Source organism: Leuciscus leuciscus (assembly GCF_965113295.1).
Source record: "Leuciscus leuciscus genome assembly, chromosome: 7".
Taxonomy (NCBI): Eukaryota; Metazoa; Chordata; class Actinopteri; order Cypriniformes; family Leuciscidae; genus Leuciscus; species Leuciscus leuciscus.
Window position 1 is genome coordinate 2,152,204 of NC_138731.1, and position 12,997 is coordinate 2,165,200.

The window sequence follows — 12,997 nt, forward strand, 5'->3', positions numbered from 1 at the left end:
ACCTTTATAAAAATGACATTTAATGGCGCTTAATTTTACAATGTTCACTTACAAATTAGCCTGACAAAATCATTCACTTCAGACATGAGTAAAGTAGGCCAATGAACATCCATCTGTAACCCCATATTTTATTTTTTTAATTCATGAAACAAGTTGAGCTGGTCTTCTCTATAATGCCGTATATCTGAGTGAAACGCTTCTGGAACAAGAACTAATGTGGGCGGGGCTTGATTTTTACCGTGACTAATTGATTGGATGGTTGTGGTTTGCTATTGGTGGATCTCATGTGAGTGACAGGTTGCCCCGCCCTCGTCATCAGAGAAGAGATACTGCAAGAGGAACTTATTCTGATTCAAGATTAACACAATTATGATGTGCACCGATAAATCACTGCAATATTCCATTAAAAAAAAAACTGAGAATTGATTTATGGTGACTCTAATCAGGACCTCAAGTCTTGTTGGATACATTGCTTTGCACACCTGGATTTGTGTTTTTTTCTGCCATGTCTCTGCAGATCCTCTCCAGTTCTGTCAATTGGTTGACAAATTATAGATTGGGACAGTAAGTGGACAGACAGTTTCAGATCTCTCCAGCGATGCTTGTCCTTCTGCAAGTCTCCCTCATCTCCACTCATGATCTCTGGAGTGGTTATTGTAACCTCTCTCACCATGGCCTGTTTTTCCTGATTCTAATCTTTACATACGAGAGCAAAACTTTGAACAAAAATAAGGAATCAACCTGCTGAAGCTGAGTAAATGTTTACTTCATTAATATAATATAATATTATTAATATTAAAGGACAAGTTCGGTATTTTACACTTAAAGCCCTGTTTACAGATCGTATCTGATGAAATAGAACGGTTAAGATTAAAATTTGGACACATGCTCCTGTCCCGAGAATTTTAGGTTTATTTCGCTTTTGTGGACCTATTTTGCCAAACGCGTCACACCCGTGATTCTTCCGTTGAGAGCTTGAATAATAGACACTCCAGCCCAGTTGGTGGCGATAATGCACCTTTGCCAATTGCGAGCAAACCACGGGAATTTCATTGAATACACAGAAGAAGCAGAAGAAGAAGCGGTGGAGTAATACCGTAAAGGTGCTGCGGTCTCACAGCACGTCCTATTAAGTCAATGGAGTTGGACAAAAACTGCGATAAAACCTGTTGGAATGCATCTTTTTCAGCGATTTTTGAGGGAATATATCAGTGAACACCCCCTGACCACTCGGTGAGTTTCACGTCTTTGTAAACGAAAGTTTAATGTGTTTTTAGGACGGAATCTTCCAGTGCATATAGACAACCATTGTGGGGGTGGGGGAGCGAAATAAACCTAAAATTCTCGGGACAGCAGCATGTGTCCAAATTTTAATCTTAACCGTTCTATTTCATCAGATATGATCTGTAAACAGGGCTTTAAGTGTAAAATACCGAACTTGTCCTTTAAGATATATTGCTAAGAAATCTGTCCAATAACCAGGGAGAAGAAGCAGTCATACAGCAGAAGTCGGCTGCAGCATGTATTCTGTTTCTTGTCTGATTTGTTGTCACAGGGCAGGCAAAAGCAAAGACCACAGGAACCACGGCAGAGCAAACAGAGGGAGAATCCAGGGAGGATACGACAGAGGTGGAAGCCAGGGATTAGTTGGCGGGATGAGGAGCCAGGGCGAAATCACCAGCCGAAATCCCACGACGTAAGCCCACAGCGAAGTCAAGAGAGGGAGGAGCCATGGTGGAGAATTAGCAGACGGAACCAGGGGGATGAAAGCCTGAGATGAGGCTGATGTTGATGAAGTCCTAGACGGAACTGACAAGACCGGGCGACACAGAATGTCCTAAGACCAAAACAGAGCTGCAGTGATGAGCGGCCGAGGTGAAGCCCGACTGAGCCAAAGGGGTGTAAGGACGGAGTCGCAGATGAAGGCCGTAAGTCCATGCTGATGGCAGAGCGACGACTGACCAAGGCGAAGCCAGATAGATGAGGAAGCCAGGGGGCAAGGAGCCACGATGGAGCCAAACGGACGACAGTCTCAGGTGGAGCTGAGGGGGCAAGGAGCCACGGTAGAGCCAAACGGACGACAGTCTCAGGTGGAGCTGAGGGGGCAAGGAGCCACGATGGAGCCGAACGGACGATAGTCTCAGGTGGAGCTGAGGGGGCAAGGAGCCACGATGGAGCCGAACGGACGACGGTTTCAGGTGGAGCTGAGGGGGCAAGGAGCCACGATGGAGCCGAACGGACGATGGTCTCAAGTGGAGCTGAGGGGGCAAGGAGCCACGGTGAAGCCAAATGGACGACGGTCTTAGGTGGAGCTGAGGGGGCAAGGAGCCACGATAGAGCCGAATGGACGACGGTCTCAGGTGGAGCTGAGGGGGCAAAGAGCCACGGTAGAGCTGAACTGACGACAGTCTCAGGTGGAGCTGCATGCATTCTTGAAAGCCTCAGAAACATCATCATCAAATAGGCTCTTATAATATACCAATTAAATTAAATAATAATAAATAAAAAAAACTGTAAAAATCCAAACACCAGCCCTTGCAGAAATGTTGCAAAAGTTGCAAATATACGTTTCTTCTGTAAAAGTGCAGATACTGTTTAAATAGTGCAACTGTACTGGAAAACGTCACACAATAATAATTCAAATCAATTACAAACTTGAAATGTAAACACAGGTTCTGTATTTATTCATACTGCAAATAGTGGCAAAAAAATTGTGCAAAGTAACAATCACTACCATGTCTTCAGATAGGTTAAAAAAATTACAAGAGAGTGCAAATAATCAAGCATTATTTAATGATAGTTGTTAAGTAATTAGAACTAAAACTTGGAAACCATTTATGAAAGAAAACGTATGAATGCACATTTGCCATTTTAACTAAACTTCGACTGAACTCAGCGTTTCTGTAAAAAAAAAAGAACAATATCCTGATAAGATAAAAATATTACTACAAATTCTACTACTAATAACAATATAAACCGCACAAAGGATTGATAAGCAGCTGGGTTCATGAATATGAATCACGTTGTCTGTGTTCGCTCGAACTGAATGGTCTCAGCTGGAGCTGAGGGGCCAAAGAGCCACAGTGGAGCCGAACGAGCTTGGTCTCAGGTGGAGCTGAGGAGGCAACGAGCCACGGTGGAGCCGAACTGATGACCGTCTCAGAGTGAGCTGAGGGGTCAACGAGCCACGATGGGCTGAGCAGACGATGGTCTCAGATGGAGCTGAGGGGGCAACGAGCCACGGTGGAGCCGAACGAGCTTGGTCTCAGGTGGAGCTGAGGAGGCAAGGAGCCACTGTGGTGCCGAACTGACGACGGTCTCAGATGGAGCTGAGGGGTCAACGAGCCACGGTGGAGCCGAACTGATGACCGTCTCAGAGTGAGCTGAGGGGTCAACGAGCCACGATGGGCTGAGCAGACGATGGTCTCAGATGGAGCTGAGGGGGCAACGAGCCACGGTGGAGCCGAACGAGCTTGGTCTCAGGTGGAGCTGAGGAGGCAAGGAGCCACTGTGGTGCCGAACTGACGACGGTCTCAGATGGAGCTGAGGGGGCAACGAGCCACGGTGGAGCCGAACTGACGACCGTCTCAGCTGGAGCTGAGGGGTCAACGAGCCACGATGGAGCTGAGCAGACGACGGTCTCAAATGGAGCTGAGGGGGCAACGAGCCATGGTGGAGCCGAACGGACGACAGTCACAGGTGGAGCTGAGGGGGGGGAAGGAGCCACTGTGGAGCCGAACGAATGACAGTCTCAGGTGGAGCTGAGGGGGCAAGGAGCTGAACGGAAGACGGTCTCAGGTGGAGCTGAGGGGTCAAGGAGCCACGGTGGAGCCGAACGGACGACGGTCTCAGGTGAGGCTGAGGGGGCAAGGAGCCACGGTGGAGCCGAACGGACGACGGTCTCAGGCAAAATTCGGTGTAGTGGTTACGCTTTAAGAGTGATTAATACATTTATGACCAAAGGGATGGGTACAAACATTTTCTTAAAATCCTGGGCTCAGATGTTTAAAAGCACTCTGATGGGTTTTCAGTTTTTTTTTTTCGGTTGTTCAACAGAGAAAAAAAAATAAAAATCAGATATTGGATTAGATCACAAAATCCAGTCTTGGTTTTGATCTGGATCAGTGTTGTCTAAAACTTTTTGATAAGATTAGGATACTTTTGATCCAAACCAAAAGATCATCTGCAGCTGAGAGCTTGCCGTCCATCTGCAAATGACTTTCTGTGATCTGGACTCCAGATGTCTCTCCAGTCTCTGCACAATCCTCTTAAATACAAAGGGCTCATTTCGTTTTACCTGCAAAAATACACAAAAATACACAATATGCTGCAAAAATAGTTTATTATGACAGCTGACAGGTGAAGTGGAGCTAGTGAATGTGTTCATGAAATGATCTGGGTGTAGAGTTTGTTGTGTTGTGTTCATGACATGATCTCGGTGTAGAGTTTGTTGGCGGGAGCATGGGTTGTGTTGCTGGCGAGGACTTGCTTCTGTGACTCTCCTAAAAGCCCCGCGCTGCTGAAGTAAAACGGCACGTGAGAGATCCGCCCGTCAGACCAGCACTGCCAGAGACAGACAGAGAGAGAGCTTTAGCTTGTGTGATGTACACTGCACTTGGCATTTCTATGTAAATCAAACAGCATCAGTTCTGAATCCAGGTCTACCTATAAGAATAGACATGCGGATGAGAAGAGCTTTAGTTTCACTCTCCGTCCAATTTGGCACATCTGTGTAAAGGGATAGGACTCGAAATCGCTTCCAATTCTCAAATCTTATACTTGTTATAAAATAAAAATTTCAATTCTGCATATTGATTCCGGTGTGCGCATTTTAAAGCACAAGAAGATGCGAAAGAAAACTCTTTTCTCTGTGCACACGTCACTCTTAAAGCGACAGTAGCCTGATAAACCTGCTGCGGTCTGTCATTAAAGGGATAGTTCACCCAAAAATGAAAATTCTGTCATCATTTACTCACCCTCAAGTTGTTCCAAACCTGTATGAGTTTCTTTGTTCTGCTGAACACAAAGGAAGATATTTGGAAGAATGTTTGTGATCAACAGATCTCGGTCCCCATTGACTTCCATAGTAGGAAACGAGATCTGTTTGGTCACAAACATTCTTCCAAATATCTTCCTTTGTGTTCAGCAGAACAAAGAAACTCAAACAGGTTTGGAACAACTTGAGGGTGAGTAAATGATGACAGAATTTTCATTTTTGGGTGAACTATCCCTTTAATGTTAGTCAAACAATAAAAGGCAAAGAGAAAAATCACTCACTGCTTCTGACTTAATGACTTTTGTAGTTTTAATAAGGATTAATCTATACTTTAATTTACTTGAAAAGAAAACTGTGCAGTGTTATTTTACATTTGATTTCAATTTCTGTACCTGAACTTTGTTCTTAAGTGTGTGTCTGAGCTGTTGCTAATTTGTTCTTATTTTATTACTGACTGTTTGCTTGTCTTTCAACATGTTTGCAATATATATGAGTAAAGTCTAGTTGTCTTTGCTGTGGTGTTTTTGTTTTCTGATGTCTGTTCATGGGATCCAGCTACAACAAAAAGCCACAGAATAAATATATTTGATATCTAAATGTTAAATGTTTGCCTTATTGGAGCTGAAACTGGGAATCGAAAAAGAATCAGAATCACTAAAATTCCAGCGACACCCGAGCCTATTTGTGTATGGACCGGAAAAGTCAATCTGGTAATTACACTGATTTACCACATTTAAAGGGTTAGTTCACCCAAAAATAAAAGATTCTGTCATTAATTACTCGGCCTCGTATGTTTTCAAAGCCGTAAGACTTTCGTTCCTCCATTGACAGCTACGCAAATGACACTTTAAGGCCCAGAAAGGTAGTAAAGACATCATTAAAGTAATCCATGTGACTCCAGTGGTTTAACCTCAATTCTATGAAGTGATGCGAGGGCTTTGTGTGTGCAAAAAAAATAATTTACCACTCAAGTTACAAAATATTAATCTCCAGCACACGTTCACGTAACGGCGTCTGCTCTCGCGTCAACACAACACACCTTGCGAAAATGCGTTGGAGAATAATATTTAGCAAATAAAGTGGTAAATTATGTTTTTTTGCTCAAACAAAGCCCTCGTATCACTTCATAAAATTGAGGTTAAACCACTGGAGTCACATGGATTACTTTAATGATGTCTTTACTACCTTTCTGGGCCTTGAAAGTGTCAGTTGCGTAGCTCTTTGGAATGAAAAAAGGGTGAGTAATTAATGACAGAATTTTCTTGTAATTTGTGAAAGTGGCTACTGTGAGGAACGCTTCAAAGGTCCATGGGTCCAATCGATCCATGGACCGATCCCACCAGATCGCAGGGATAGTTTTCTGAACAGTTTTCCTCTGGATGAGCGGTGCATTATCTGCATCTGGTACCGCTGAGACTCACCACAGTAAGCAGCGCGCCGTGCTGGAAGTGCGGGTGGAACTGCATGAATCTGGGTTCTGCTCCAGCCTCTCCCATCACAAAACCACTGAACCACACAAACACACATGCAGAGATTAACACTTGACCTGGCTCAGAACATGTACTCTGGACTTCATCATGATCATTAGCTAAAACAAAATACTTCTTTTGCTCCAGCAGGTGGAAAAAAAGACATATCAGATTTAGACTCAAGCCACTATCAAATGTGAAAAAATGCTTGAAATTACTGACTGAGATACACATCACTATACATAAAACAAACACAACAATGTATCACAATATCATAACTGGAATGTTACAGTAAAGTGCAGCACAAGTCTGTCATATCGGCTACATAAAATCATAATGAGAACATTATAATTGTGTGCTTGGGACAATCTTGAATTTAGATTTATCGGCTTTCAAATATAAAGAAATATCGGTATCGGTGTATCCCTAGTAGTGTGTGTAGTGGTGTTCCTCAGAATTTGCCTCATACACACCAGGGCAGCAGCTCGAAGACGGGAACGGAGCGTGTCTTAAACACAGCTATCACTGACGGGTGATTATCGGCCACAGAATCGCCTGCACAGCAAATCAAGAACAACACAGACGGTTTAAAGAGACTTAAACAGGAGAGCAGTTTGACATTATCTTTTATTATTATTATTATTATTATGTCATAGGGGGACAAAGCTGTGAAAAGATTCTGTTTATAAACATTTAAACAACTTTTGACCAGCAAAACAAAATCATGTGGTTCAGTGTGCAGAAAAAACCCAAAGGCCTGTTTCCACAATAAATCGGTCTAAAAATCATTATAAATGTATAATATATTATATCAGAGTCCACACAACAAATATAACAACAGAGAAACGTGATCATTGGACTCACTTTCAGTGATTTCTTACAGTTGATGAACGATTTAAAAGTGACAGCCAATCAGAATCCATCCTGATTTAACCCTATAAGCCCTGAAGGATTTTAGAATTGTTGTTTTTTCTGAGTGACATACACAAAAGTAAAGAATCATAACTCCAAAACTATAGAGTCAAAGGGCAGGTATCGTTTGGTAGAAAGAAAAAAAGAAAATACATTACATTTGGCTGAGAAAATAAAAAAAAGTGTGCTCCGGGAAATGTATTTTACATATTTGACATGCAATAACTTCCCCTACATGTGAGCTGCATCTGGATCATATGTTGTGTTGATAACATAAAGAAATCAAAAGTTACAGCCTTTGAAACCAAGGTGGCCTTTTTGTTTAGCCCTTGAATTGTTGTTCCTCTGTGAGAAATATCTTAGACTCATTTAAATCGGGATCATCCACCGTACGTAATGATGTATGATGTGTGTGTCACGAATCTGGTCACTGCACTTCCGGTTGGTCACCACCAGAGGTCGCCCACTCACAGCATGGACTCTTGCACTCTAGTGTTAGTTACTCTACAGAGCCATCCAGTGATCTTAGTCTTGCCTTGTCCTTTGAGTTTTCCTGTGTTCTGATTCTTGCCGGTGTTTCCTGGATTAACCTTTAGCCCTTTGGACTCTGTTTGCACCTCGTTTGGATCATTGCTGTTTACCTGGATTACCTCTCCTTGCCTTGCCCCTGTTGGATATTTTTCGCCGATCGTCTACCCACGCTTGCCCTAAGGTTTATTCTGTGTCATACCTCTGCCATACCTGTTTGCTGTTTATTGACCCTGCCTGTATGATGACCATGTTTTGGAATAAAGCCTTGCATTTGGATCCGCACGTCTCACGTCTTGTTCGCCCCGTTACAGTGTGCATGTTGAAGGCTTCATTTTGAGTTTAACTACAAGTGTTGTTGCAGATGAAATATAACACCGATAGCATCAGATTAAATCACACAAACCTATTTATATTCCTGGTCACTTGCTACTTGTCATCATTATCGGTTTCCTGACCTTCCAACATGAATGAGTGTTTTACAGCGTGTAAGCTAGACAGACAGTATCATAAACACAGCTTCCTAAGATAACTGTCCAGTTCAGGTTGGTCAAGCCAGTTCACCCGAGTCCAGCTGTATGCTTTCAGTTGTTCGGTATTTTACCTTTCAGAAGCACAGCAAGTCTCTCTCCTCTCGGATCCCATGACAGCGAGCACACCTCTCCCCCAACACTGGCAAACACACAGGAACAGGAGCACACACACACACACACACACACACACACACACACACTCATGCTGTCAACACCTGCTGAGGTTCAGTCGCTCACAGTATTTCTACATCCCTCATCGCTCTGTACTCGCTCTTCTCATCAATGCAGTTCGCCTGAGCCACTCTGTAAACAGGTTTGGGTGTAAAGGAGTGTAAGTCTTACGTGAGTTCTCCATCAGGTCCAGGGAAGCTGGTCTCGGAGAGGTCGGCCACCACTGTGGCGGCTTTAGGACCACCTGAAACACCGCCAGAGCAAACACCAGTCTCAGATCATGAGCGTTCACGCTAACATCATGTTTTCAAAGCCTTAATAATCTCCTAAACTTCTTGATATGACATAGCAAGTGTAATCTGTAGGGATCCATGATAATGTCGGCCACCAAAGCAACATGATTCTTGAACATTTTGTCAACTTAATTTAAAAAAATGTTCATTCCATCCAATATATTTAAAACTGAAGTTTACTGAATCCATTTGTGTTACATTCATCTATTTTATCTAATTACATGAATCATTCTAGTTGACATCGCTAACCGGGCAGTGGATCTGTAGTTTTCCGAGCATGCTTTGCAAGGGATCTTATGTGTTTTTCAGTGAAGGGAAAGACATGTAAGTGTTTAATGTTCAGTTGTGTTCCTGTAATATTTAGTTGCTTCACTTAATTAGAAATAATCACACTAAAGCCAGTACTAGTCTCTTATTATTTGTACATTATATACTGTTAATTGCATATAATGAATGAAACTACAAAAATAAATTTGTTCAATGAGCTTAAATTAAAGAAAGCTTTTCCACAGTTAAGTCAGTAAAATATGAATGAAACTAGTTCATTTAAACAAATGTTTAGTTGAGCCTTCACACTAGCGGTTAGTCAGGAGACGATGTGCTGATGTTCATACCTGTGAGGTCAGAGAAGGTGAGCGCGTATACGAGCCTCTCTCCCTGAATGCTCAATAGCAGACAGCCTCCGTCAGGACTCCAGCAGGCCGACTGACACACACACACACACACACACACACACACACACACACACACACACACACACACACACACACACACACACACACACACACGCTGAGTGAGCCAGGGATGCTTAACCTCCCGTCAATCACTCTTCCAGGCAGGTTTGATGATGTTTACACTAGTTAGAGGAGTTCCCTTTCAGTCGGTCACATTCGCCGTTACGTCGACATGCTGACGTAATTGTGATCACTTCAGGGAGCCCTATCCTCTTAGAGTATCTACAGAACGAGCCAATGAACGTTCGCGTGCGTGAATTGCGTCACGCGCCCCATCCTGCGGGTATAAACACGGAGGCAGACACACGCACCGTCTTTCACTTCGGAGCCGAGCTTCCTGTTTGCCTCTAAGTATAAACGGACAGCTACTTGACGACTCTTCAAACCTCTCCAGTACAGTGTTGGCATGACGGTGCAATCAGAGAGTGGCCGTGCGCATTACAGCTCAAACTGCTGTTTTCACAGCATTACATTTCTGTGTCGGTTCGGTGGGAATTTACGTGACCGACTGAAAGGGAAGGGTTGCTGACCATCGCTGTACGGCCGTCATGATCTCGGCTCCTCAGCGAAAAACAAAAGTGTGTGTGTGTCCGCTTCTGTTTATAACCACGCAGTGGGACACATGACCCGATTCACACATGCCAACACTCAGTGGCTCGTTCTGTAGATACTCGAAGATGATAGGGCTTCCTGAAGTGATCCCAATTACATCAGCATGTCGACGTGACGTCTCCCGTTGCCTCCTTCAGGGAACGAGGGTAACATACGGAACCGAGACGTTTTCTTACCTGACAACTGCCTTTCAGACACGGCCATCTCTCACAGGTCCACATGCGTGTCTCCCAAACCCTACAACACACAGAACACAACCTATAGTTAAAAGTTCATGTGTAACGTCACTGTCTGGCCATCTGAGCTATCGGTGTGCAGATAACAGTGAGGATTTTACAGTAATACTTAGGGCTGGGTATTGTTTGAATTTGAACTAATCCGATTTCAACTCTGCTTATCGATTCCTAATATCAATTCCAATAAGGTAAAAAAAAATACTCAAACCTCCAAAAGAAGTTCCACAGACAAGGAACTAGGTGGGCTAGGAGATAAACTTGCAAAGACAGTTGCTAGGTACCATTTGTGGTAGGGAAGAATGATGACATTAGCATGCCAATGATCATAGACTGACCACATCACCATTTGCCCATTGTTTACCCCAATCCCTCAGTCCTCTGACCACAGACTCTCAGACTCACCAAACCGGTTTTGCCATGTGGCCTGAAGCCACAAATTATGGATTTTCTACACACAATGGACAAAATGGAGCAAATCCTGTCCATTTCTATCAACAGAACTGTGTATACTTACTGAGTTATGTTTGTGTACATGCAAAATATACAAACTTATCTATTAAGGTATACATGAATTCATAGGTAAAAGTTCAACAAAACCGAATGATGTTTGGACTATGTTTTCAACATGATGCCTAGGTTAATCTGAAATTGGTTTGGAAAGTGAATTATTCATAGGAAAAACCTTAAGGACATTGTTCTAAACATGAACTTTAAGCTATGCAAATTAACCTCCTGCAGAAGAGAGGCTATACACTGGCCACCTCTGACGGCATCAGCCAATCAAAACACTGGATCTGAAAGGTGCCAATTAGCAAATCCCTCCTTCTCGAGAGATTAAAAAGTTCTCTCTGAGACAAAGAGTTGTTCCAGTTCTGTGTGCCAGTTCCAGCTATGAGTGCCAGTTCTGAGTTCCAGCTCCAGGTTCCAAGATGCGCTAAGCTGAAGGAACAAGCTGTTTCTCTCTTCCTCTTGAAAGAGAGAAACAAAGAAGTTCTGCAAGAAGTGAAGTTTGGGGAGTTTGGAAATGGCAACCGGATCAACGACCATAAGCTCAGCTCCCCCTATTTTCAAGATCTTCTGCACTAACTTCAGAATTTCTTTAGATATTCTCCAGATCTGCGTGTTCCAGATTATAAGGATCATCAGCACAGACACTCGAACCTTCAACTTCAAGGCTTCTTCATCTGTGTGTTCCAGAATAAGGACCTTCTCCTTGCTCCAGGAGTTCAACGTTCACAAGTACTTTGTGGGTGTGTGTGGCACCTGAAGAGAGCTGACGGTGTGTGTGTGTGTGTGTGTGTGTGTGTGTGTGTGTGTGTGTGTGTGTGTGTGTGTGTGTGTGTGTGTGTGTGTGTGTGTGTGTGTCACCTGAAGAGAGCTGACGGGGTGTGTGTGTGTGTGTGTGTGTCACCTGAAGAGAGCTGACGGGGTGTGTGTGTGTGTGTGTGTGTGTGTGTCACCTGAAGAGAGCTGACGGTGTGTGTGTGTGTGTGTGTGTGTGTATGTGTGTCACCTGAAGAGAGCTGACGGGGTGTGTGTGTGTGTGTGTGTGTGTGTGTGTGTGTGTGTGTGTGTCACCTGAAGAGAGCTGACGGGGTGTGTGTGTGTGTGTGTGTGTGTGTGTGTGTGTGTGTGTGTGTGTGTGTGTGTCACCTGAAGAGAGCTGACGGTGTGTGTGTGTGTGTGTGTGTGTGTGTGTGTGTGTGTCACCTGAAGAGAGCTGACGGTGTGTGTGTGTGTGTGTGTGTGTGTGTGTGTGTCACCTGAACAGAGCTGACGGTGTGTGTGTGTGTGTGTGTGTGTGTGTGTGTGTGTGTGTGTCACCTGAACAGAGCTGACGGTGTGTGTGTGTGTGTGTGTGTGTGTGTGTGTGTGTGTGTCACCTGAAGAGAGCTGACGGTGTGTGTGTGTGTGTGTGTGTGTGTCACCTGAAGAGAGCTGACGGTGTGTGTGTGTGTGTGTGTGTGTGTGTGTGTCACCTGAACAGAGCTGACGGTGTGTGTGTGTGTGTGTGTGTGTGTGTGTGTGTGTGTGTGTGTCACCTGAAGAGAGCTGACGGTGTGTGTGTGTGTGTGTGTGTGTGTGTGTCACCTGAAGAGAGCTGACGGTGTGTGTGTGTGTGTGTGTGTGTGTGTGTGTGTGTGTGTGTGTCACCTGAACAGAGCTGACGGTGTGTGTGTGTGTGTGTGTGTGTGTGTGTGTGTGTGTGTGTGTGTGTGTGTGTGTGTGTGTGTGTGTGTGTGTGTGTGTGTGTGTGTGTGTCACCTGAACAGAGCTGACGGTGTGTGTGTGTGTGTGTGTGTGTGTGTGTGTGTGTGTGTGTGTCACCTGAAGAGAGCTGACGGTGTGTGTGTGTGTGTGTGTGTGTGTGTGTGTGTCACCTGAACAGAGCTGACGGTGTGTGTGTGTGTGTGTGTGTGTGTCACCTGAACAGAGCTGACTGTGTGTGTGTGTGTGTGTGTGTGTGTGTGTGTCACCTGAAGAGAGCTGACGGTGTGTGTGTGTGTGTGTCA

The 12,997-nt window shown here is 44.2% G+C and overlaps 1 protein-coding gene and 1 long non-coding RNA gene across 3 annotated transcripts in view; one reads left to right on the top strand and one right to left on the bottom strand.

The window, feature by feature from the left end:
* Nucleotides 1–2,459: 2,459 nt before the first annotated feature.
* LOC309503697 lies at nt 2,460–4,187 on the top strand. Its single transcript, XR_014207826.1, has 3 exons — nt 2,460–3,109; nt 3,270–3,852; nt 3,907–4,187. It is a non-coding gene; the product is annotated as an uncharacterized lncRNA (long non-coding RNA).
* Nucleotides 4,188–4,325: 138 nt separating this feature from the next.
* aaas (achalasia, adrenocortical insufficiency, alacrimia) overlaps nt 4,326–12,997 on the bottom strand; it is a 31,284-nt gene continuing 22,612 nt past the window's right edge. For both annotated transcript variants that reach the window (XM_082176453.1, XM_082176454.1), the window contains 7 exons: nt 10,425–10,485; nt 9,517–9,607; nt 8,781–8,853; nt 8,510–8,577; nt 6,939–7,020; nt 6,418–6,502; nt 4,326–4,563 (listed from right to left, as the gene is read on the bottom strand). In XM_082176453.1, coding sequence (XP_082032579.1) covers nt 4,423–4,563; nt 6,418–6,502; nt 6,939–7,020; nt 8,510–8,577; nt 8,781–8,853; nt 9,517–9,607; nt 10,425–10,485 — 601 coding nt within the window. In that variant the 3' untranslated portion in view covers nt 4,326–4,422. The remainder of the gene's footprint in view (nt 4,564–6,417; nt 6,503–6,938; nt 7,021–8,509; nt 8,578–8,780; nt 8,854–9,516; nt 9,608–10,424; nt 10,486–12,997) is intronic.